The sequence below is a fragment of the Pseudochaenichthys georgianus genome, chromosome 22 (genome assembly GCF_902827115.2).
Source record: "Pseudochaenichthys georgianus chromosome 22, fPseGeo1.2, whole genome shotgun sequence".
NCBI classification, from domain to species: domain Eukaryota; kingdom Metazoa; phylum Chordata; class Actinopteri; order Perciformes; family Channichthyidae; genus Pseudochaenichthys; species Pseudochaenichthys georgianus.
The window spans coordinates 1,867,797-1,891,065 of record NC_047524.1 but is presented as its reverse complement, the minus strand read 5'-3'; the positions used below and the strand labels follow the sequence as shown (position 1 = coordinate 1,891,065).

At 42.1% G+C, this 23,269-nt stretch overlaps 1 protein-coding gene across 3 annotated transcripts in view; it reads left to right on the top strand.

Annotated features, from left to right (window-relative positions):
* Positions 1–23,269, top strand: part of nin (ninein (GSK3B interacting protein)) — a 40,573-nt gene that overhangs the window by 4,386 nt on the left and 12,918 nt on the right. For all 3 annotated transcript variants that reach the window (XM_034110822.1, XM_034110821.2, XM_034110823.1), the window contains exons 2-16: positions 2,524–2,727; positions 3,390–3,483; positions 4,562–4,734; positions 9,288–9,333; positions 10,368–10,546; positions 11,266–11,412; positions 11,773–11,937; positions 12,289–12,425; positions 14,371–14,511; positions 14,731–14,905; positions 14,985–15,095; positions 15,251–15,340; positions 17,314–17,449; positions 17,849–17,970; positions 18,378–19,810. In XM_034110822.1, the coding sequence (XP_033966713.1) occupies positions 2,545–2,727; positions 3,390–3,483; positions 4,562–4,734; positions 9,288–9,333; positions 10,368–10,546; positions 11,266–11,412; positions 11,773–11,937; positions 12,289–12,425; positions 14,371–14,511; positions 14,731–14,905; positions 14,985–15,095; positions 15,251–15,340; positions 17,314–17,449; positions 17,849–17,970; positions 18,378–19,810 (3,332 nt within the window). In that variant the 5' untranslated portion in view covers positions 2,524–2,544. The remainder of the gene's footprint in view (positions 1–2,523; positions 2,728–3,389; positions 3,484–4,561; positions 4,735–9,287; positions 9,334–10,367; positions 10,547–11,265; positions 11,413–11,772; positions 11,938–12,288; positions 12,426–14,370; positions 14,512–14,730; positions 14,906–14,984; positions 15,096–15,250; positions 15,341–17,313; positions 17,450–17,848; positions 17,971–18,377; positions 19,811–23,269) is intronic.

Below are 23,269 nucleotides of genomic sequence, written 5' to 3'. Positions count from 1 at the left end.
GGCAGCAAGTGTCGTCTTATAGCCTAAGTGTGGAAACTCCGTTTTTTTTATATTGATGTCAGCAACCCAGATCCAATCTGACTTGGGATTGATGGCGAGGCAAGCCCGGTGACTCTGAGCGGTTGTTGGAAGCGGTGTGGCCTACCGTTGGACCTGCCTACTGAGGACGTCGACTTGAAGAATCCTGCTGAATTCACACTGATTTCCAGATAAGATCCAGTACACCATTAGCTCTACCCTGGTAGAAGAGCCATAGCAACACACACACACACACACACACACACACACACACACACACACACAGTCAAGAGAGAGAGGAAAAGAGAGCGCTTCCGCTAATTTCTCCCGTGTTATTCTCAAAAGTGAATGTAAACTTGAACAATGTAATTCATTTGAATGTAATAATTATGTTGGTTGTTATTTGTGGAAGCTCCAGTGAATAAGCCCCATTAACTGAGTTTTAAACATCACTTTAAATGGAAGATCCCCATAGGCCCCGCCCACTCGATCAGATCGGCGATCGGAGCATCCTTAGAAGAGACTATTTTTATTTGTTTAAGAGCTCTATTTTTTATTTTCATTCATTTTCATATTGTTGGCCCAATTGAATGTAAATGTTGTTGAACATTGCTGGCAATACAATTGTAAAATCTTCAACTAAAATCTAACTCTTCCCAGAGTTATTCACGGCACCACTATTCGAACCTAGGTAGATGTTGGTGCCTCTGTTCTTGGTGTGAGATAGGGCTAGAGGTGCTACATCAGTATTACTATTTGTGTTATTGATCCAATATTAAAGCCGACTGTACAATAACAAGGTTTTTGCTCCAAGATATCATGTTATTTTCTCCATATAGCCTAGCCCTAACTCAAATGTCTTTTAAACTACATCAAACTGAGTACGGTTAAAGGTGAATTTGCATACCACTTGTGCCAAATATAGACCTGATGATCCCATCTAAAGTCGGTAAAGGAGAGTCATGCTCAGCTTGACTTCTGTCAGTCTCTGGTGGTGTAAGAGTTGTAATGGGATTATCCAAAGCCTGCACCACGGCTCCGAGTCTGGAGCTCAGTGTCCAGCGGAGTTTACAGAGGAGCTGTTAGCATCACAGACTGAGAGATAGATGTTTCCACGCTCTCTGTGAGTATATCTAACACTGATAGGATAGATGTAGGTGATTGATTCATGTAAGAAATTAGATTTGTTTGTCTGCTAACATTGATTCCCTTCCAGAAATGGCTCCTCAAAAGCAGCTTTTTTCTTTTTACTGATGGACAGTTAACCTACTCACAAAGTCGAGATTGATTGTGTAATTTGTGTTGAAAATCACACAAAATACCAGTTTTATAAACTATTTTGTGTGAAATTCGTTTTTTAGATTTGCAAGTTTGCAGCTAGCCTAAGCTGAGCCGTTTTATTCATGCAACAGGGAATACATGGTTTCCATCTGGTCTCCCATTAATGCATGGACCTTGACTACGTTGATTTAAAAACTTCAAAAAGTGTTTTTCCTAAAAGTATATTTTTTACATACTATTTAGTTTGGCAATTTAAATGGGTTTTAATTAAAGGTGTTCTATTCTGCAAAATCCACTACTTCACGTCTCTTCTACATCAACATGTGTCCCCTCTTCTCCATGTCTCTTCTACATCAATATGTGTCCTCTCTTCTACATCAACACGTGTCCCCTCTTCTTCATGTCTCTTCTACATCAACATGTGTCCCCTCTTCTTCGTGTCTCTTCTACATCAACATGTGTCCCCTCTTCTCCGTGTCTCTTCTACATCACCATGTGTCCCCTCTTCTTCATGTCTCTTCTACATCACCATGTGTCCCCTCTTCTCCATGTCTCTTCTACATCAACATGTGTCCCCTCTTCTTCATGTCTCTTCTACATCAACATGTGTCCCCTCTGTGGAAAGAGACTGAAAGTTTCAGGAACAAAGATTCTCTCTCTTTTTGATCCATTTCTATAAAAACCTGTCTGAAAATGAGCGGATCATATTTTGATCACTTTGTGATGTCATAACGATGTGTTGTCTTGTGTAACCATTAGCCAATCAGCAACCAAGGTAACCCCCCCCCCCCTTATCACCTGAATCTCCTCTAGAGCACCATTGAGTTCTTTGTAACCAAATGTCTCTCAGAGGGGCGTGGGGAGGGGCTCCTTATTTTCATCTAAAGTAACAGACAGATAATCAGCACTTTGGAAACAGGGCTGAAACAGAGGGGATTATGGGTAATGCTGCAATGATCTGTTTGGTGTTTCAGCCAAACACTTAGAGACATGTTTTGTATATATCGGATAATATATTGATGAAAAACAGTATAATAGAGGACCTTTTAAGGCTAGTTTGTAGCAAGCATAAGCCAGGCAATTTTGTTTAGATAACCATTATCAATTAATATGTTGTATGCTTTGTTCTTCTGTTGTTCTGGCTCATCCCTCTGGATAAACAGATCAGCTGACATGTGATATAAAGCGTGATTAATAACCAGAATGTTCCTGCTTCTCTCTCAGGGCAGGCTTCTGTCCTGTGGGATGGATGAGGTCCAGGAGCAGGATGAGTACGAGGAGCGTCTGAAGGAGGTGTTTCACAGTTTCGATGCGAGCGGCTGTGGTTCTCTGAATCCGGAGGAACTTTCTGACCTGTGCTGCTCTCTGCAGCTGGAGGAAGCTGTGCTGCATTCACTGCTGCAGAGACCCCAGCAACACACCGACAGGGTCAGTTCGCTCCTCTGATAAGTGTTGTTGTTTTATTCCTACAGGAAGAACTGCTACTACAGTTTCCACCTTGTTTAAAGAGTCAGTATGTAGTGTCTCTACTTTAAAGAGTCCTCTCCTGCTGATGTTCAGGTGTATATCAGTATATAGTGTCTCTACTTTAAAGAGTCCTCTCCTGCTGATGTTCAGGTGTATATCAGTATGTAGTGTCTCTACTTTAAAGAGTCCTCTCCTGCTGATGTTCAGGTGTATATCAGTATGTAGTGTCTCTACTTTAAAGAGTCCTCTCCTGCTGATGTTCAGGTGTATATCAGTATGTAGTGTCTCTACTTTAAAGAGTCCTCTCCTGCTGATGTTCAGGTGTATGTCAGGATGTAGTGTCTCTACTTTAAAGAGTACTCTCCTGCTGATGTTCAGGTGTATGTCAGTATGTAGCGTCTCTACTTTAAAGAGTCCTCTCCTGCGTGTGTGTCCGCGTGTGTCGGCCTTCATGCACAAAGAAAATAATCTCCATCTTGAGGATCAGCAGCTGGTGGATGTTGCAGAGAAACCTCCTCCACCCTGCAGACAAACTGAATTACATCCTGTCTCAGGAATCTCATGAACGTCTGCTTCACATTTCTGACATCTCTCACTCGTTATGTTTTCTTTTCTTGTTGCAGGTCGACTTTGACCAATTCAAGAATGCTCTGATTTTAGTTTTATCATCAGCTTTTGAGCCAGCCCCATCAGAACAGGAGACTCCGTCTAAACCAGGTGAAGATTCTCATGTTGCACGTTTTAAAGAAGTCACACTCAAAGGTCTGAATAGGCATTCATTTATTCACAGAAAGCATGTATTTGGTGTTAAACTGTTCTGAACCTGGGGCATTTGCTTATTGCTTTTGAGTCTGAAGGAAAAAAGGCAAAACATAGCAAGAAATTATAAATACTACATAATAATATACTATATAATCTCCCCTTTGTTCTTGTTAAACCGGAAAACACTTTTGAATCCTTATAAGTAAACAAAATACATTCTCAAAATGTCAAGAAATGTAATATTCTTACACCTATTCTCCTCTTTTGACAGAACATTACATCTGTAAACTTTTTGAGTTCATGTTACAGTAATTTCTCTCTCTCAAAGAAAAGGGAACTTTGGAAAATTCTGGAGTTACCACTTTTGGAGAAGTAGCTGCTAAATGCCACGGCACATATTAGTCATAAATAATAATATGAAGGTCCTTGACAAAGTGAACAAACAAGATATAATTAGATCAAGGATATGTTACATGATAAAACCTGGTTATAAAACAGAATAAGTTCAAAGTGCAACCAATGATGTAAAAATAAAACATAATAGAATAAAACATGTAGAAATAAAATATGTAAAAAAAATAGGAATAAAATATGTAAAAATGTTGGAATAAATTATGTAAATAATTTGGAATAAGATATGTAGAAATAAAATACGTAAAAATTAGGGATAAAATATGTAAAAAAAATTGGGAATAAAACATGTAAATAATTTGGAATAAAACATGTAAAAAAAGAAGAAAATATGTAAAAATTAGGAATAAAATACGTAAAGATTAAGTATAAAACGTGTAAACAAAGAAGAATAATACATGTAAAACAAGAACAATAATACATGTAAACAATAAGGAATAAAACAAGTACAAAATATGAAGATTGTCAGTTTATTAAAGGAAGTTCTGAATAAGTACATTTTGATTTAATAACATACTTGTTGTTGTGCAAGGCTTTACTACTACATTTTGCACCGGTGTTATACACATAAGCATACTCAGCGTATTGGATTTTAAAGTGTCCTGTCATGATTTCTCCTCAGACTCTCCTGAGATCCAGCCGAAGTTCGTGAAGGGCAGCAAGCGTTACGGCCGCCGCTCCACGCCCGAGTTCATCGAGCATCACTCCGACTTCCCCGACGTGATGAACGCTGACGCGGCGCAGCACGAGAATCTGCGGGACAGCGATGACTCGGCTGTTCCCAGGAAGCGTGAGGTAAGAGATATTCTGAGCGTTTCTGGACCTACAGACTGTCAGGCGCCTCCTTATTACCTCCTTATCACCTCCTGTCCTCGCTGGAGGCCGTCAGCGAGCCGTTATTCTTAGATAATCTTCTTACATGCACAGACTGAGACACTCGAGGCAAGGAGAGTTTATTTATACAGATCAGTCAGACAGCAAGGGAAACAAAGGATAAACTGCTAAGTAAGGAATGTCCCCTTAATCTACCCTTAATTTAAAGGGTTTCCTGGTAGTTTGTTTCAGGTTTATGAACCATTCAAAAACGTTCCTAGGTCATTGTATATTGCAGAACTGGCTGTAAATGGCACGTAAGCATAATTTCAGTCTTAAAAAACCCTGTTGTAATTGTAATGTTTGTCTAAAGACGCACATTATAATAAGTTTGTCCTTCTGTGATTAAAGAGTTGACAACATCACAGTTGTCCAGTGGTGGAAAGTAACTAAGTAGATTTACTCAGGTGCTGCACTTATTTACAATTTTGAGGTGTTTTACTTGAGTATTTCCACTTGATTCTTCAATTTAGAGGCAAACATTTTACTTTTTTCTCAGCAGTACTTTATAATAGATGGATGGATAGATGGATGGATGGATAGATAGATAGATGGATGGATGGATGGATGGATGGATGGATGGATATATAGATAGATAGATAGATACTAGTGGAAATACAAATTTCCAGTAGGAGGCACAAAATAACGTTTACTTGTAAATGTATTATGTTACTGATAGTGGTCGCAGTGGTGTACTCTGCTACAATTCAGAGGCAAATATTGTGAAAGAAGAAATAAAGAAGCAATGTTATGGATGCATAATAGCCCCAAATCTCAATATTGGCCAGTGCATGAAAAATATTTCCTGACTGCTGTGGTTGATGCTTCTTCTAATGGCCGTGCAGACGTTGGATGTGCTGCAGAAGTTTAATTTACGACACAAAGAGAATCCCGACTGCTCGCTGAAAACGCCATAATGATGTTAGGTTCAGCTTGTGGTCTGATGGAAGTGTGTAAACTCTGCTTATTGTCTGAAGACAAACGCTGTCAGAGCTGAAGCGTGTCTCCGGGGTCAAAGGAAATCTCGGTGTCCAGCGGGGGAGAGCAGATGGGGGGGGGGGGGGGGAGGAGGAGGGTGACAGAGGAACAATGAGTCCCCCCTGCATGCCGATGCATCAAAACGCCACTTTCAGCATCCCATCTGCTCCTCATTCCCTCAGTGTTTGCGACACAGACAAAAGACGGTCACACTGCAGACAGAGGGTCACACCCCCTAACTCCCCCCCCCCCCCCCCCACACTATATTTCTAAACAAGCAAAACAGAGTTTAAAGGGCTGCAAGACTATGTCCAGAGTCATCAATATAATGATTTTAGGCACACATTTATTTCAAAAATATACCCATTCAGGATACAAAACATTTCTAGAAAAATATATTGTTAAATACACATGCACATTTTAGAAATATATGACGCACCAAAGATAGAACAAATAATGTCCACAGGCTGAGCGTCTATCATCAGCATAAACATTTCCAAGTCTTGCCGTTAAAATAAATTCAAGTTTCTTCTTCTGTATCTTTCAACACTCCATTGTTCAAAAGGGCAAATGATGGGAGAAAGACAAAAACCTAGGGCGAGTAAATGCTCTGATTGTTCACCACTTTTTCTCCAGCTCAAAAATATTTGGCAGAGAAATTATCAGTAAAAACGATTTATAATTTGCTGGTTACATCTTAAGATGTTTCTTATTACACTTTCAATTTGTAAAGCCAACAGAGCTCCGCATCTCCTTAACTTAATTTTACCATAAAATGATATTAAGAAATAGAGAATTAAGAAGATAAATGTATAAAGGATTATTTCAGATAAATAAAACTGCTCCTTATTTGCAGTGATAGAAAGTATAAAAAAAATATATATAATTACAAACATTTTTAATTTGAACCGAAATTGCTTTAATGTTGTGCTGTGTTGGAAAAATCTCACTCGTCACCGGCTTGAGTTTCGATAATCAGAAAACATGTGTTTATTATTATGGAAGTAGTCATCACACACAATACGGTACAACCAAGCCCCCAGGAAGTGCTCCGGACTCTGTGCCCAAAGTTCGTAGTGTCCAAACGGCAGTACTGCAACTTCCGTGACGTCACTGGGCCCAGAAAGACTTTTTCCCCATTGACTAACATGGGGAAAGAGACGTCTGTAAATCAGCGGATATTATTATAACTAAATAAACTACCCAGTATGAACTATCTTATAGCCCTTATTAGAATCATTCGGCCCTTAAAGTTGTAAAATGCACTAAAAGCCGAATCTAGATTTTATTTTCTCTCTCCGTTCATTCTAGTGAGCCGAGAGTGGGAGCTCGGGGAGCGGGGCTTAAGGGGCGCATGCTCCGTGAGCGCACATACGGGTTCTTCTGCTCTGACAGCTAGGCATGCTGGGTAATCTGTGACGTTTCGCTCTCTCAAAAGTTGGGCCATTTTGCCTTCATGCGCCAATGAGCAGCTCATAGGAAAGAACGAGACTCCGCCTCCCACGCTGTATCCAGTTATTATACATCCATGATAACAACTAGTTCCCGAACAGTGTGCGTACCCCGTCTTATATGCAAGAGATGTTGGCACACACTGGTTCAAACTATGTCTTCTTTATTGAGGATAATGGCTGTCCTTGAGCGCCAGGAAATAATGTGTTTATCTTCCCAGAGGACGAACATTATCTTCAGATCTCAGACACACACATTCTGCATTCTTACGATGATCTCATGCCGTCATAAACGCTGCGCTTTCTGTCTTTACGATTCGTTTAAACAGTTTGTTCCCAACATGCTACAAAGGGGAACATCTTTTTTTTTTTAAACTTCTCCAAAAGCATTTTTAAATCAGTATTTTTCTTGAGTTAGCGTTCCCTTTTCAACACCTTATTTATATAAATGTGAATGATGTTAGTAAATGTTGAAATGTACATAACTAGATAGAATATAATGAAATCTTCTTTGACCTTATCCAGAAAGAACCCAAGTCAATTTGCAAGTGTCTTTCCGTTGCACATTTTCTCTATTATTGAAACCATTTCCACACTGACCTTCGTGCCATCACTAAAGCTCTTTGTGCTTTCTGTCAGACGGCTGATTAACACAAGAGAAAATCAGCCTGCAGGGGGTTTCTGATGTGGTCACTTTTCTCACATTTATCCTATTTTGGGTTATTATACTGTTTTTCATCAATATATTATAGGTCTCAGATATATACAAAACAGATCATTGCAGCATTACCCATAATCCCCTCTGTTTCCAAAGTGCTGATTCTCTGTCTGTTACATTAGATGAAAATAAGGAGCCCCTCCCCATGCCCCTCTGAGAGAGATTAGGTTACAAAGAACTCAATGGTGCTCTAGGAGGAGATTCAGGTGATAAGGGGGGGGGGGGGTTACCTTGGTTGCTGATTGGCTAATGGTTACTCAAGACAACACATCGTTATGACATCATAAAGTGGCCAAAATCTGATCAGCTCATTTTCAGACAGGTTTTTATAGAAATGGATCAAAAAGAGAGAGAATCTTTGTTCCTGAAACTTTCAGAGTCTCTTTCCACAGAGGGGACACATGTTGATGTAGAAGAGACATGAAGAAGAGGGGACACATGTTGATGTAGAAGAGACATGAAGAAGAGGGGACACATGTTGATGTAGAAGATACATGAAGAAGAGGGGACACATGTTGATGTAGAAGAGACATGGAGAAGAGGGGACACATGTTGATGTAGAAGAGACATGAAGAAGAGGGGACACATGTTGATGTAGAAGAGACATGAAGAGGGGACACATGTTGATGTAGAAGAGACATGAAGAAGAGGGGACACATGTTGATGTAGAAGAGACATGAAGAAGAGGGGACACATGTTGATGTAGAAGAGACATGAAGAAGAGGGGACACATGTTGATGTAGAAGAGACATGAAGAAGAGGGGACACATGTTGATGTAGAAGAGACATGAAGAAGAAGGGACACATGTTGATGTAGAAGAGACGTGAAAAAGTGGATTTTGCAGAATAGGTGACCTTTAAAACAGAGTTTACGGGAAAACAAGTTGACGTCGGTTGAATGAAAATCTTTGTGGTTATAATGTCCGGTGAAAATATTTCCCCCGCAGCACAATTTGAAGTGTATTTTATTTGTATGGGTATATATATTATAAAGGCCTATAGCGAAAAGGAAATTGAGACAGCCATGCTTAATTGCTTATTTTAAGTATATGAGGCCTAAAGCGTTGTATTTGTTTCTTTAAAAAAACGTTATTATTTTAGTTTTTAATTCAATTAAATCTACTTTCCTTGATGATGTCATTCTTTATAAAGCCTTTTAATTAATTGTTTTTATCCTCAATATTCAACACGGATCATACTTTCTTCATTTTTCCCGGGACTTTTAAATCTTCCCGGACTCAGTAACCGTACATTTCTATTGGCAACACCGATTCAAATTATTATTTGTGATATTAATCTACATTCTTCCGTGTTTTTCTCTGTTCAAGCGCTGGAACGCTCATGATACCAGCACAGAGGAGTTCGAGGCTGAAGGTACGTTTATAGTTCAGTCATTTATTAAACTTCCCTCTACGGATATTTGTTTCAACGTTTTGGGCCGTGGATCTGTTAGCCTAGCATTCAGGATATTATTACTTAAACCAGGAATATTGCACAAAAAACAGACACACTGTTGATCGAAGTTAAAGATTATATTGTTGTTGTATAAGAGACACAAATCTTGCAGCAAGTCAGCCAAGAGTATGTGTTTTGAAGATTAATAAAACCTTACCGATTTTATACTTTCTTTCCCCCAAAGTTAACATTTACTTTGTTGTCCCTGGACCTTCAGACCATCCATGTTTACATGTCATCCTTTAGCAATCTTCAGCAGGAAACATACTGAAAAAAATCTATAAACAGGTTATTATATGATGGATGGATAGATGGATAGATGGATGGATAGGTAGATAGATACTTTATTGATCCCAATTTGGGAAATGTTTGCGTTGCAGCAGCATAAAAAACAAGGCAATGTACATAAGAGAAATTAAAACACAAGAAAATAAACAGTCCAAAAATATTTCAGAAATAGATTTAAAAAATAAATATATATACATGTGGAAAATATATGGAAATACAAATGTCCAGTAACAAATATAATGTAATGCAGGATATTATTGTGCAAGGAATGGATTATTCAAAATTAAATTTAATATATATGTAAAATGAACAGTGTTAATATGGAATGCTGTTTAAGCCCAAATTAAATTAATAAATAAATACATATATAAATAAATATGCCTATGAAACAAATAAATAAATATGGTTATGAAATAAATTCTGAAATAAATAAACGTGGCATTATGAAATAAAAGTCCCATGAAATAAATAAATGTGTATATATATTTATTGCCTTATTTATTTCAGAATTTATTTATAACCATATTGTCCATATGTTAAGTCCAGTTATTCAGAGAAGCTATGGAGAGTTCTCTTCCAGCCAGAGAAGATTTGTTGTACAAAGTATCTGTCCTTGTGACCATATCCACAGTAAAGATGATTTCTCCCCTGGTTCCTGTGTGCAGGTCAGATGCAGCTCTGGAACCCCGACGACCCCATCACCCTCCGGGGGTCCGGGGTCCCCCTACTCCCCCCCGCTATGCAGGAGAGGCTGCAGGACGCCTGCCATCAGCTGCTGGTCAGCTGGGACGGCTCTGCAGACCACTCCCAGCTGATGGAGCTCTGCCAACACCTCGGACTGGAGGTGAGGCGCAGATATCGATATTTTTATCCTTTTGAAATCACACAGAACTTTAATAGAATATATTGGGAGGGATGAAACCCTCTTTAATGCTCACACATGCAGAGCACACAGTGAAATGTGTTCTCTGCTTTTAACCCATCCTAGTACCAGGAGTCTAGTACTAGGAGCAGTGGGCAGCTATTGTACAGCACCCGGGGAGCAATGGGAGTGAGGGGGGAGGGGGGTGCTCAAGGCAAGACCTCTCCAAGTAGCAGTCCACACTCCATATTTAGGTCTGGTCGGGGACTTGAACCAGCGACCCTACGGCTCACAGTCCAAGCCCTTACTGACTGAGCCACTGCCGGACATGTTGTCGTAGTAGCACAATCAAAATGTTAATGTTCTAAATTAATGATTATAATAATTCATTTATCTTTAAATAGCCATGTAGAGAATCAGACATTTGGATTTCCTAACACGAGCTCCATTTTAGATTGAAATCAAATAAGACAAATAAAAATAATTACAAAATATTGATATAAACATTCATTTGACTGTAAAGTAAGAATGTACAATAAGACAAATCAAAGAAACATATTTATATTAAAATAATAATAAGGATAGTAATAACATTTAAAAACAGGTTTGTTTTTTATAACTATTTTTTCAATGATGAAACACCTGCACCTGGTCTCTCTAGCAAACATCTCTCCCTTACCAAACACCTGTGTATTCTCCAGATAAACGTGGACGTCTTCCAGAGTCTGACGGGTGACGGAGAGATGAACGTTCAGGAGTTTGTCTCCCGGGTTTTAAATCAGAACAAACCTCCGACACCGTCCGCCTCCACGCCGTACAGGCAACTCAAACGCCTCCACTCCACACAGGTGAACATGCTCAGGGTTAATGATGTCAGCTATTTAGACTAATGCCTGAATCATACTATGTCAACTTCTTCTGTTATCGTTGTTACATTTAGCTTCAAGAAGTTTCTGCAAGTCCTCCTGCAGCTGTAGTCCTCATTAGTTTGAAATAATAATAATAATTTTAGCTGACTTTGCAGTTGTGATATGATTTGCAATATTAGCGATTTTATTAAATATAGTCATCATGCATAAAACAACATATTTTTCCTTTTTTAGTTTCCCGGTAATAGAGACATTAAGAGCTACATCTCAGGTTGCATTTTCTGTAGATTACCTCTCTGTTTTCTGTATTAAAACCCGTTATATCCCCCCCCCGTGCAGCCGTTTGATGAGGGTGGGCGTCGCACAGCGTCCTGTCCGCTGAGCAGCTCCATCGGCCTGCGTCTGTTCTCCAGCCTGGACGACGGGAGCGGCTTCACGGCGGTGGAGAGCCTGCTGGACGCCTGGATGGAGGAGGGCGTGGAAAACAGCCTGGAGATCCTGCAGGTACATTACTCTGATTATTAGTTTTACTTTGACCTGATGTCAAAAAGATACGGAATGAATAACCTTGATTTTGGCTTGAACCTTTGCGAAATTTATGTTTTGGAAATACTTCATTTTCTCTAAAGCAAATGTTAAATTGTTATTTGATTATTTTCTTTTTTGGAAATGAGTTTTTTCACAATTTTAGGTTTATTCTTTCTTTTGTTTTTTTATAATTAGTTTGTCTTATTCTGAAAAACATTCTTTATGTGAAAATATAACGAATCATTTTACTAAATATTTACAAAAAGGAACAAATATTATTGTTATTTCTTTGTTATTATTAATGTGTTGTTGTTGTTGTTATTGCAGGCTCTGAACTTCGGTCTGGACGGGCGTCTGAGCCTCAGCGATCTGACTCTGGCTCTGGAGAACGAGCTCCTCGTCACCAAGAACGGGATCCACCAGGCGGCGCTCGCCAGCTTCAGATCTGAGATCAGACATCTGCTGTGAGTACAAAGTCTTCAAGGTCACCTATTCTGCAAAATCCTCTTCTCCATGTCTCTTCTCCATCAACATGTGTCCCCTCTTCTTCATGTCTCTTCTACATCAACATGTGTCCCCTCTTCTTCATGTCTCTTCTACATCAACATGTGTCCCCTCTCCTTCATGTCTCTTCTACTTCAACATGTGTCCCCTCTCCTTCATGTCTCTTCTACTTCAACATGTGTCGTCTGAACCTCCTCCTAGAGCACCATTGTGTTCTTTTTCAGGGATGCAAACTTGTCACCTTTCGGCGAAATTCGCCATTTTGAATCCAAAATAGGTCGTTTGTGTGATTCATGTAGATCTGCAATAAAAATATTTTTGGGGTATGGGGGGGGTCTGGGACCCGGAGTAATCTGCAGCCGCGAGCTGTTATGTGCCATCATGACACGCATGGTGTTCTTTTTTTATATATTATAATGCAGCGCGAGCTGTGTGCTCGAGTCTTCCTGCCTGTCGGCTCTGCTGCTCCGCGATGATGGTCTAGCTTCAGCAGCCACATTAGCTACGGGTGCGTTCGTTAATATTAACTGTGCGGTCCGGAGTCACTGTGGCACAGACTGGACCGCTGGTGAACAGCTGTTAGAACGGGTGTTCAGAGCAGAGCTCCCTGTCGGAGCGGCAGAGCGTGATGTGATTGTGCACTGAAGTTTTTTTTTCTGTCGCAATATTATCGTTGAGCGAGCTAGCTAGCTAGCATACATTGTCACTATAGAGTAAAAGTAGAAGTATTCAGATCTTGTACTAGAGTAAAAGTAGAAGTACTCAAATCTTGTACTTCAGTACAAGTAGAAGTACTCAGGTCTTGTACTTCAGTAAAAGTAGAAGTACTCAGGTCTTGTATTTGAGTAAAAGTAGAAGTACCAGAATGTAGGAACAATCCTGCAATCAAAATGTTCCTCAAATAAAAGTAGCCTACAAAAGTATTATCATCAAAATATAGTGAAAGTAGCGACAGTAAAAGTAGTCGTTGTGCAGATTGGTCCATCTCAGAATAATATATAGGATATGTTTTATAATGATTGATCATGAAAGTGTTCTCAAAGCTGGTGAAGGTGCAGCTAGTCTGAAGTACTTTGTAGACTGCAGGGTAGCTGGTGGGTTTACTCCAGGTGGAACTAAAGTCTGATTCAACACTTGATTATATTTCACATCATTCATCCAGATCTGTGAAGTAACTAAAGGTATTAAATACCATTTACCTCTGAACTGTAGAGGAGAAGAAGAACAAAGTAGCAAAACATTGACATACTTAAATAAAGTACAAGTATCTCAAAATTGTACCCAAGTATAGTACTTGAGTTTATGAACTTACCAGTGGCTATAAAGATAGAAAGACTAAGCCTTGCACAGAGGCATGAAAATACATTTTCAAAATGCTCAACAGTGCTGCCAAAATTATAAACTGACTGCAACACAATTAAAATAAATGCTTTTATATATTTCCACTAGATGTGACTCTTTGGTGTTTCTGTTATTATTAACTGCTGCTTTAGTTGTTCTGACGGCTAACATCCTGTTATTCCTCGTTTTAAAGCCGATATTCCGTGGGGTCGGGGGGCTCGGGTCCTTGTCACCTTGTTCATGCCTGATGAGTTTGCATCCCTGTTTGTAACCAAATGTCTCTCAGAGGGGCGTGGGGAGGGGCTCCTTATTTTCATCTAAAGTCACAGACGGAGAATCAGCACTTTTGAAACAGGGCTGAAACAGAGGGGATTATGGGTAATGCTGCAATTTGGTGTTTGGAGCCAAACACTTCAGAGACATGTTTGTATCTGAGAGCTATAATATATTGATGAAGAACAGTATAATAGGGGAGCTTTCATTTATATTGAATAAATAGATTTGGAACCGTTTGAAAGCTGCAGGAGTAGGTAATCATGAGTTAATTGTTGTTTTTATTCTCAGAGAGCGTGTGGACAGGGAGCTCGGGGAGAAGGGCAGGATTCGTTCTGATCTGGAGAAAACCGAGAAACTAAAAGCTCAACTCGCTGTCGAGGTGGATGAGAGACACGCTGCTATAGAGCAAACCAACAACCAAAACCTCAGGTATTTAACTCATGTTAACATCTTACATAGAGGTCTTGTTGAAGTTGAGTATTACACGACATGTGTGGCTTTTTAAAATGGAAGCAAATGGACCAAGAAGCCCTATTTTTATTTGCTTAAACCACAATAACTTAATGCTTTGACTCCATCCTCCTCCTACATGCGTCACAGTCAGTGTTGTGGTGTGTTGAGTATTTGTGTTGCACGTTCTGTGTGCAGGAAGCTGGAGCAGGATCACAGGGAGAAGCTGAGTGTGGTGCGCTCAGATCTGATGAAGGACATGGAGCTGATGCAGCAGCAGAACGATCAGAAGAGAGAGACCCTGGAGGCCGAGCTGGAGAAGATCAGAGAGGACGAGTCCTTCCTCAGAGACCACCTCTCCATCTCCCTCCAGGTACACACACACTTTCTCTGTGGATATAGTACAAGGTGGTTTCTCCACACAGAATGTCTAATGTCTCTTATTATTCCAGGAGAACAGACGCCTTGAAATGGAGCTGCTGGACAGCACCGACCACCTGGTGGCGGCTCAGAGTCAGAACACTAAACTGCAGACTAACCTGGAAAACATGAGGAAAGAAAAGGTATAATAGACAATTCCAAAACAGTCTAATGTGTAACATGTATAATGGTTTTGGTTTGTGCCTTTTTTCTGCTTGCTTTTGTTTGTGTCTTCTTTTTATTTTATGGTTCATGTGCAAACAAACTAATAACGTGTATATGATTTTGTCTTCTTCAGTTTGGAGACTTGGACCCCGGCAGCGCAGACTTCTTACTCCAAGAGGAACGAATCAAAGAATTACACAGCAGCTACGCAGCTCACTATAGGGTAACTACACAGTGTCTAAATCTCTAACAACGTCCACCTTTTTCAACTGCATGGACATTTGATTACTTTATGTAAAAAGATACAGATAGAAGATACCCATCACAGTCAAAACCCATTCTAACACAATGTAAAGACAACTATTTACACATTATAAAGAAGAAACTAAAAGCCAAAGTAGATTAGAATGTTACCTGGCTCTAAACGGAGATTATGAGCTGGGAGAATATCTCTCTGCTGTCAGAGATAGAAAGCAGAGGCAGATCCTAACCAAGCACAGGCTCAGTGACCACAAACTGGCAACAGGAAGACACAAAAGATCCTGGCAACCAAAAGAAAACAGCATATGTGGTCGCTGTACGACAGGTGAGACTGAGTCAGGGATGCACTTCCTCCTGAAGAGCCAAACATTCAAAGAAATAAGGAGCGTTTACTGGAACAAGTTGAACTCTGTAATCCCAGGTTTCAAGGAGGTTGATGACCTCTCAAGGCTGAAAATACTCCTAGGAGAAGGAGACAAGGCACACCTTGCTGCCCAATATGTATACACATGCCACAATCTGAGGGACAGTGAATGAGACACACACACACACAATCACGCACCCAAAGAAACACAAACACACGCACACACGTGTGTTGAAGTGTAATTGTATTAGTGTTGCACGATGTACCGATAATTGAAAGGTACCGCGATTCCCTGCCATTAAAAACGTTACGATTCCACAGTTTCATTAGTATCGGTACTTTAAGAATGACGGGGAAAAGTACTCCGGTGAGTAAGAGCCGTGTGTTGAAGTGCTCTGCTTCCACTCCCTGCACTGCAGCCGTGCCTGCAGTCCCGCTCCTCTCAAGCACGCTCCAAGTGCCTCCCCTCTCTCGTGCACGCGCTAAGTGCCTCCCCTCTCTCGTGCACGCTCTAGCTGCCAGAGCATGTGAGAAAACGAGAAGCATGGCTGCAAGTGGGAGTGCAACTGCCGCTGCGCCTCGGCTTGTTGACAAAAAAGACGCCAGAAGCCAAAAACAAAAAAGTTGTTGATCGATGATGCTTAATTGTATTTAATACAAATTATAGTCATTTATTTTATTTATTGTTCTCATTGTTTAAAAGTTTGTGTGAAATAAAGGACAATAATTACATTTAAGACTGTCGAAAAAGAATCGGAATCGCAATTCTTGGCTTGGTATCGAAACCAAAATGTTGGTATCGTGACAACACTGTATGTATATATATATATATATATATATATATATATATATATATATATCAGAGGTTGCGCTAGACTTTTTCGCTGCCCGTCATGTTGACAGACAGGATCGTAAAACTTCTGTCAGAATCCAGAATTACCCGTCGGCCTTTACATAACTCTGACGGGGGGGGGGGAGAGAAGCATGCTCGTGAACTGTCAACGGGGGCGGGGGGGACAGTTCACATGCGCCGTGTTATGCATGGCTGCTGCACCTCGCGTGCACAGCGTAAAGCCAAAACAGACATTTCAATGATTTGTACGGCACAGTTAGGTTTGGAAACGGTATGATTTCCTTTTTGGAGGGCATGCATATCACGGCATAACACCGGAGCCTCGCTGCGGGGAAACTTTGGCGCAGTTCCGAGTTTGTTCTAATCTGTAATGACGGACTGCTTTCAGATTTGTCCGTCATTGTTCGGTTAATGCGAATATGTGAAATGTATGTTAATTAATTTGTATTTTGATGCTTTGGCAACATTGTTTCATTTCACGTTCATGCCAATAAAGCCCCTTTTTGAAATGAATTGAATAGAAGAAGAACAGAGAATGAGACACAACTTTTGGTTCTGACGACACCTCCCCAAAATGTGTTATTCAACAGTGTTGCATGAAAGTGAATGATGGGAAATGAATGATATACAGTCAGAAATAACTCATTTGTACATGCCGACTAATCAGAAGTGTTGACAGAGATAATGTTGTGATGTTTTTATCATATCATGTGTGCAGGAGCTGCAGGATCGTATCGACGAGCTGCAGATGGAGCTGCAGGAGTTTCACAGCGTGGGACGAGTTCTTCAGCCTGGACACAAAACGCTCTCTGAGGAGCTGGAGAGCAAGAGCCCCGGCATGGAGTCTGACCCTGGTACTAATAATAATAATAATAATAATAATAATAATAATAATAATACATCACACTTATATAGCGCTTTTCTAAAAACTCAAAGACGCTTTGACAGAGAATAACACAAAAAAGAGAAAAGGGGGGGTGGGGGTAATGGTCAGTGGTTGAATGCAGTCTTGAGTGATTATTACACACACACACACACACACACACACACACACACACACACACACACACACACAGAGAGACACTCACTCCCTGCAGAGCTCATTTCACAGGCCTAGAGCATTTTGTATTTTATTATATGTTGCATTGTTGGAGGAGCTCAGGTCCGAAGAATTGCATTGCCATTTCTACACTGTAGCTATGGCATATGACAATGTGTGAGCTTCTTTCAATGTATAACGTTGTTTCCTGCAGGTATCGGGGCGGACGAGGTGCAGCCGTTCAGCATGAGCCTGGAGGCGGAGATGATGTTGGAGCACCTGAAGGAGCAACACCTGCAGGAGATCGAGGAGCTGCAGAGCCAGCTGGAGTGCAAGGTATAGAAAATATGTATTTGTAAAAATGTGTATGCGTGTTTTTGATTTAAAAACTACAACTAAAAATAATAATATATAAAAATCTCCATTTTGAGGAAAAAATTCTGAATTTTGAGGGGGAAAAATTTACATTCTGAAAAAATCTGATTTTTGAGGAAAAAATGTGTACATTCTGAAAAAATACAAGATTCTGAGAAAGTAAGAATTCTGAAAATAAAATTAAATTCTGGAACAAATGTAAGAATTGTGAGAAAACAAAGCCCAAGTCTGCCAAAAAATAAGATCTTAAAAAAAAACATTCAGAGAAAAAAGTCAGAATTTTGGAAAGAGATGTCAGAGATGTCCCGCCCTTTAGTTTAAGATTTGAAATTCAGAATAAAAAGTCAAAATGTCTTTCTCCCTCTCAGATGAATGAGTTTGATGAGATGCTGGTGAAGAAGAAGGAGGCGCAGGAGGAGCAGACGGCGTCTCTAGCGCTGCAGCACCAGCAGGAGGTGGAGGCTCTGAGGGAGGAGATGCTCGGCGTCCAGAAGAAAACACAGGAGCTTCAGATCCGATTGGAGGAGGAGATCTCCACCCTTCAGAGGAGGCTCAACGAGGAGAAAGAGGAGATGGACGTCCTGCAGGAGGAGCAGCTCACAGCGCTCAGGCAGCAGCTGCAGGAGGCGCACTCCTACGCCGCTGACCTGGAGGAGCAGATCAACACCAACATGGACGAGGACGCTGTGGAGGAGCTGAGGAAGCAACAGGAGGAGGAGATAAAGAAACTGCAGGAGGAGCAGGTGGAGCTTTCTGACGTCGGATTAGAGGAAGAGAGGAGGAAGCAAGGGGAGGAGAGGAGGTGGCTAAAGGACTTTGAAAATGAGAAGGAGCTGCTGCAAGAAAGACATACAGAAGAGCTGAAGGTCAGATTAGAGGAGGCGAAGGTGAGGTTTGAGGAGGAGCAGGTGCAGCTCTCTGAGGCCAAGCTAGAGGAGGTGACGAGGAGGCTGCAGGAGGAGTTTGAGAAGGAGAAGGAGGCGTTGCAAGAAAGACACAAAGAGGAGGTGAAGGTGCGACTAGAGGAGGTGAAGGTGACGTTTGAAGAGGAGAAGGTGCAGCTGGAGGAGCAGAGCAATGAGTCCCTGCAGGTGGTGCTGGAGGAGGAGGTGTTGAGGCTGGTGAGGGAGCAGCAGGAGAAGGAGGCTGAGCTCAGGATGCATTGGGAGGAGGAGACAGTCCGGCTGCAGGAGCTCCACCAGGAGGCCCAGCTGCAGGAGAGGCTGACACTGCGGGAGCTCCACCAGGAGGCCCTGCTGCAGGAGAGGCTGACGCTGCAGGAGCTCCACCAGGAGGCCCTGCTGCAGGAGAGGCTGACGCTACAGGAGAGGAGTGAGCAGAGGGAGGCGAGGGTGAGGGAGGAGCTGGAGAGGGAGAGGCTGCAGCTGGAGGAGGACTATGAGGGTATGCTGCAGGAGAGGATGGAGGAGGAGAGGGAGAAGCTGGAGACCCAGAGGGAGGAGGAGGAGAGGAGGGTGGAGGGTCTGATGGAGGAGGAGAGGAGCCGTCTGCAGGAGAAACAGCAGCAGGTGATGGAGGAGGAGAGGAGTCGTCTGCAGGAGAAACAGCAGCAGGTGATGGAGGAGGAGACGAGTCGTCTGCAGGAGAAACAGCAGCAGGTGATGGAGGAGGAGACGAGTCGTCTGCAGGAGAAACAGCAGCAGGTGCTGGAGGAGCAGAGGAGCCGTCTGCAGGAGAAACAGCAGGAGGTGATGAAGGAGGTGATGCTGAGGCACGCTGCAGAGAGGGAGGCGCTCAGCGGGGAGATGGAGGCGCTGAGGAAGGACATCGCTCAGGAGAGGTGAGGCTTTTTATCAAAGTATCTTGTATAGTGAAAACGTGTGGATATACCAGAACTTTGTAAACAGTCTTAAAAGACACTTAAATGGCAACATATGATGTCCTTAGATCATTTTCAACATTGTGAAAAATCTAAAACATGTGAAGTACGCTTTTATTATTCAAGGTTCAAGGTTCTTCATTGTCAAACTAACATAGCTAATTATGTCGTTGACAATCTTAGGTCACAGGCTTCTCCAACAATGCAACACAATGATACAGATAAGCAGACAATATTAAAACAATATTAAAGTATATTATATTAAAAGTAATACAAAAAGAAAAATAGTTTTAAAAAAAAGTGAGGGAAAAAAAGTGTCTGTTCTCACATTTTATTGTTTAATCTAGAAATATTTTATTTATTATTTACCTCCATCATAAACGTCTTGTAGATTGGTATTAAAGGTCACCTATCATGCTATGTGTAGGCAATAGCATAGGTCTCAGATATATAAAAAACATGTTTATGAAGTGTTTTGCTCAAAATACCAAACAGATCACCCATTCTAGCCACGCCTCATATCCCTCTATTTCACTTCCTGTTTCAAAAGTGCTGATTTTGGGGATAAAGCTTTAAAAAAAATAAAAAAGCAGGGGTCTGAGCTCATGCGGGACCCGGCAGCTACCGTCTAAACTAAATGCTGCTCTGGAAACAGGCTCTGAAACAGTCTGGAGCTGAAAGGCTTTCTCTCTTGCCGGTTACACCACAAGGTGAGTTCCTTTCTACTTCCTGCTTCTTCACACACATGCTCTCCAGTACAGGTTAGCTCTGAGTGTTAGCGATGCTAATGTAAACACCGACCATATTACGTCCAAAACAGTCGGGCATTGTTTCTGATAGCAACGTTTCTGATTGGGCCGTTGGTCCACATTTCAGATATTATGTCATATCGGACGCAAATCTGGATCAGCTCCGTAGTTCCCCCGTTTTTAGAGATTTGGGTACGGAGGAAAAGAGAGAGGGCTTTATTTTCTGACGCTGCGTGAGTTCCCCGACACACCGGGGACACATGTTGATGTATAGAAGACATCAACATGTGCATTTTGCATGATAGGTCCCCTTTAACAAAAGTCCTAAATCTAACTTGCCTTAAGATGTAGGAACCTTAAAATATGAATTGCCTTCTCCCTAACTTGCATTCTTTTTTTTAGTGCAATATTTGGCAAAAAGGGCAAAATATGTGTACAGTGTACACTTATTTCAAATGTATGTTCAAAACACACAATAGCACATGGCACCTTATACTAGAGTTGGGTGATCTTGTTTCCAATTCAGCAGCTGGTTACTGTTCAATAACAAACACAATATAGGGTCGCTCAATTAATGCAAAAATGTATGATTTGTAATACATTTGAAGCCAAACAATATGTGACATCCTTTTAAAAAAGTCCTCAGTTTTGTATAACTTGTTATGCTAACAAGACATGTAGTGACACTCATTAACCGCGCACAGGAGGGACATCGAGATGAGCTTCAACAGGAGACTGCAGGAAGTGCAAAGTCGTTTCTCAGGCGATCAAGAATCTGTCGCCGAGCGTTTTCAGACAGACGTTTTAAAACTGGAGCAGAGCTACCAGGAGGAGCTGAAGAGCCTCTCTGATAAGCAGCGGGAGCAGGAGCTCTGCTGGGAGGAGAAGATCCAGGAGGTCCTCTTTAATGCTGAGGAGCAGAGGAGGAAGATGGAGGAGGACGAGCAACGAGAGAAAGAAAGGTGGGATAAAGAACGAGAAGAGATGGAGCTTCTTCACAAACAGGAAGTGGAGGATCTTGGGGTGAAAAACGAGCAGCTGCAAAAGGAGCTAGATTATTTAATAAGTGAGGCTCAGACTAAAGAGTTAGCGCTGAGTAAGCAACTCAACGACCTCCACACCCGCCTCCAAGGAAGTCTGGAAACTAAGGACTCGCTCCTCGCTCTCGCTGAGCAGAAGGCGCTGGATTCGGAGTTCCTGCTGAACCAAACCGTGCAGGACTTCAAACACGAGAGGGAGGAGCTCTTAAACATCCAGACAGAGCTTGAGGTGAAACGCAACGAGACGCTCTCCATGTCCGCGCAGCACATCGAGGAGAGGATCGAGCTGCTGGCGGAGCGAGACGATCTGAGGGGGAAGATCGAGGAGCTGGAGGCGCTGCTCAAACAGGCGGCCGAAGACTTTGAGCTGGAGAGGAAGGAGCTGCGGGAGAATCTGGGAGAGACTGGAGACATTCACGCAGAGAGAGATTCTGAAAATGTTGAGGAAAAGAGTGATGATGAAGTTGAAAGCATGCCGGAAGTAAATCCGGTTGCTGCTTCTGAAGATTACAGACGAGAGGATTTCAACTCTGAGAAAGTGGGGTGTTGTTCTGCAGAAATTGGACAAGAAGACCCTGAATTAACATCCTCAGAAAGCCCAGATACGCCACATAATTCAGATGTCGAATCCGAAGAGGAAGCTGTTCCTCGAGAGATGTCGCGCGAACAGGTCTCGTCCCTGAAGGCGTTTGGGGGTGAAGATTGTGAGAAAGTAGAAGCACCGTGTGACGAGGAGAACAAACCTCAAGATGTCTCTGAAATCCTTTCTCGTGAAGGAGAGGAGCTGAAGCATGAGACTGCGGTCGAGCCGGAGGAGACGGACGAACTGCAGGACGCTGAGCTGCACTATCTACCAGATGAGTCAGACTGGGAACATGTAACCACTGAACCGCCGGACGACTGTGCACATGATTCAGACGCGGATTGTGCAGAGGTCAAGGATCGTTCGCTCCTCAAACTGCAGGCTTTGTACAGCACCGTGACGGAGGAGAACGCCTTGCTGCAGGACAAGGTGTTCCTGCTGCAGCAGAAGACGGAACTCCTGGAGAATCTCCTGCTTTATAACGCGGAGAAAGTCAAAAACGACCGCCCGGTGTTGGAGGAAACCTACGGCCTGAAAGTGAAGGTGTTGCTGTTAATGGAGCACGTGAAGGCGCTGGAGACGAAGGCCTTCAAGGCGACGGCCTTCAAGACGACACTCCTGCAAATTAAACTTGGCGATTGCATGTGTGAGAACGGCGAACTGAAGCGGCAGAATGCAGAGCTCGAGAAGAGAGTGTGGAGTCGTCTGGAAAGTGACCGGGATCTCCAGGAGAAAGAGAGTTTATCCCAGTTTGTCTGTGAGTTTGAGAAGCAGCAGGAGGAGGAGGAGGAGGAGGGTTCCTCAGAGGACGATCTGCAGGACAGCTGTGAGGAGTTTGAGATGCGCAACAGCAGACTCCGCAGAGCCATCACAGATCTGCAGGACAGGTCGCTGTCGTTAAATAACTCCACGCAGGCTCATAGGTAACACGGAGATAAATAGAACCGTAGGACCCCGTCCCGTCCCGCTGTGGCTCCTCGTTTCCCGTCCGTTCCGATTTTAAAAGCGCTTCTCCTTCCGTTCCCAAGCACCGTGCTGTGATTAGGCC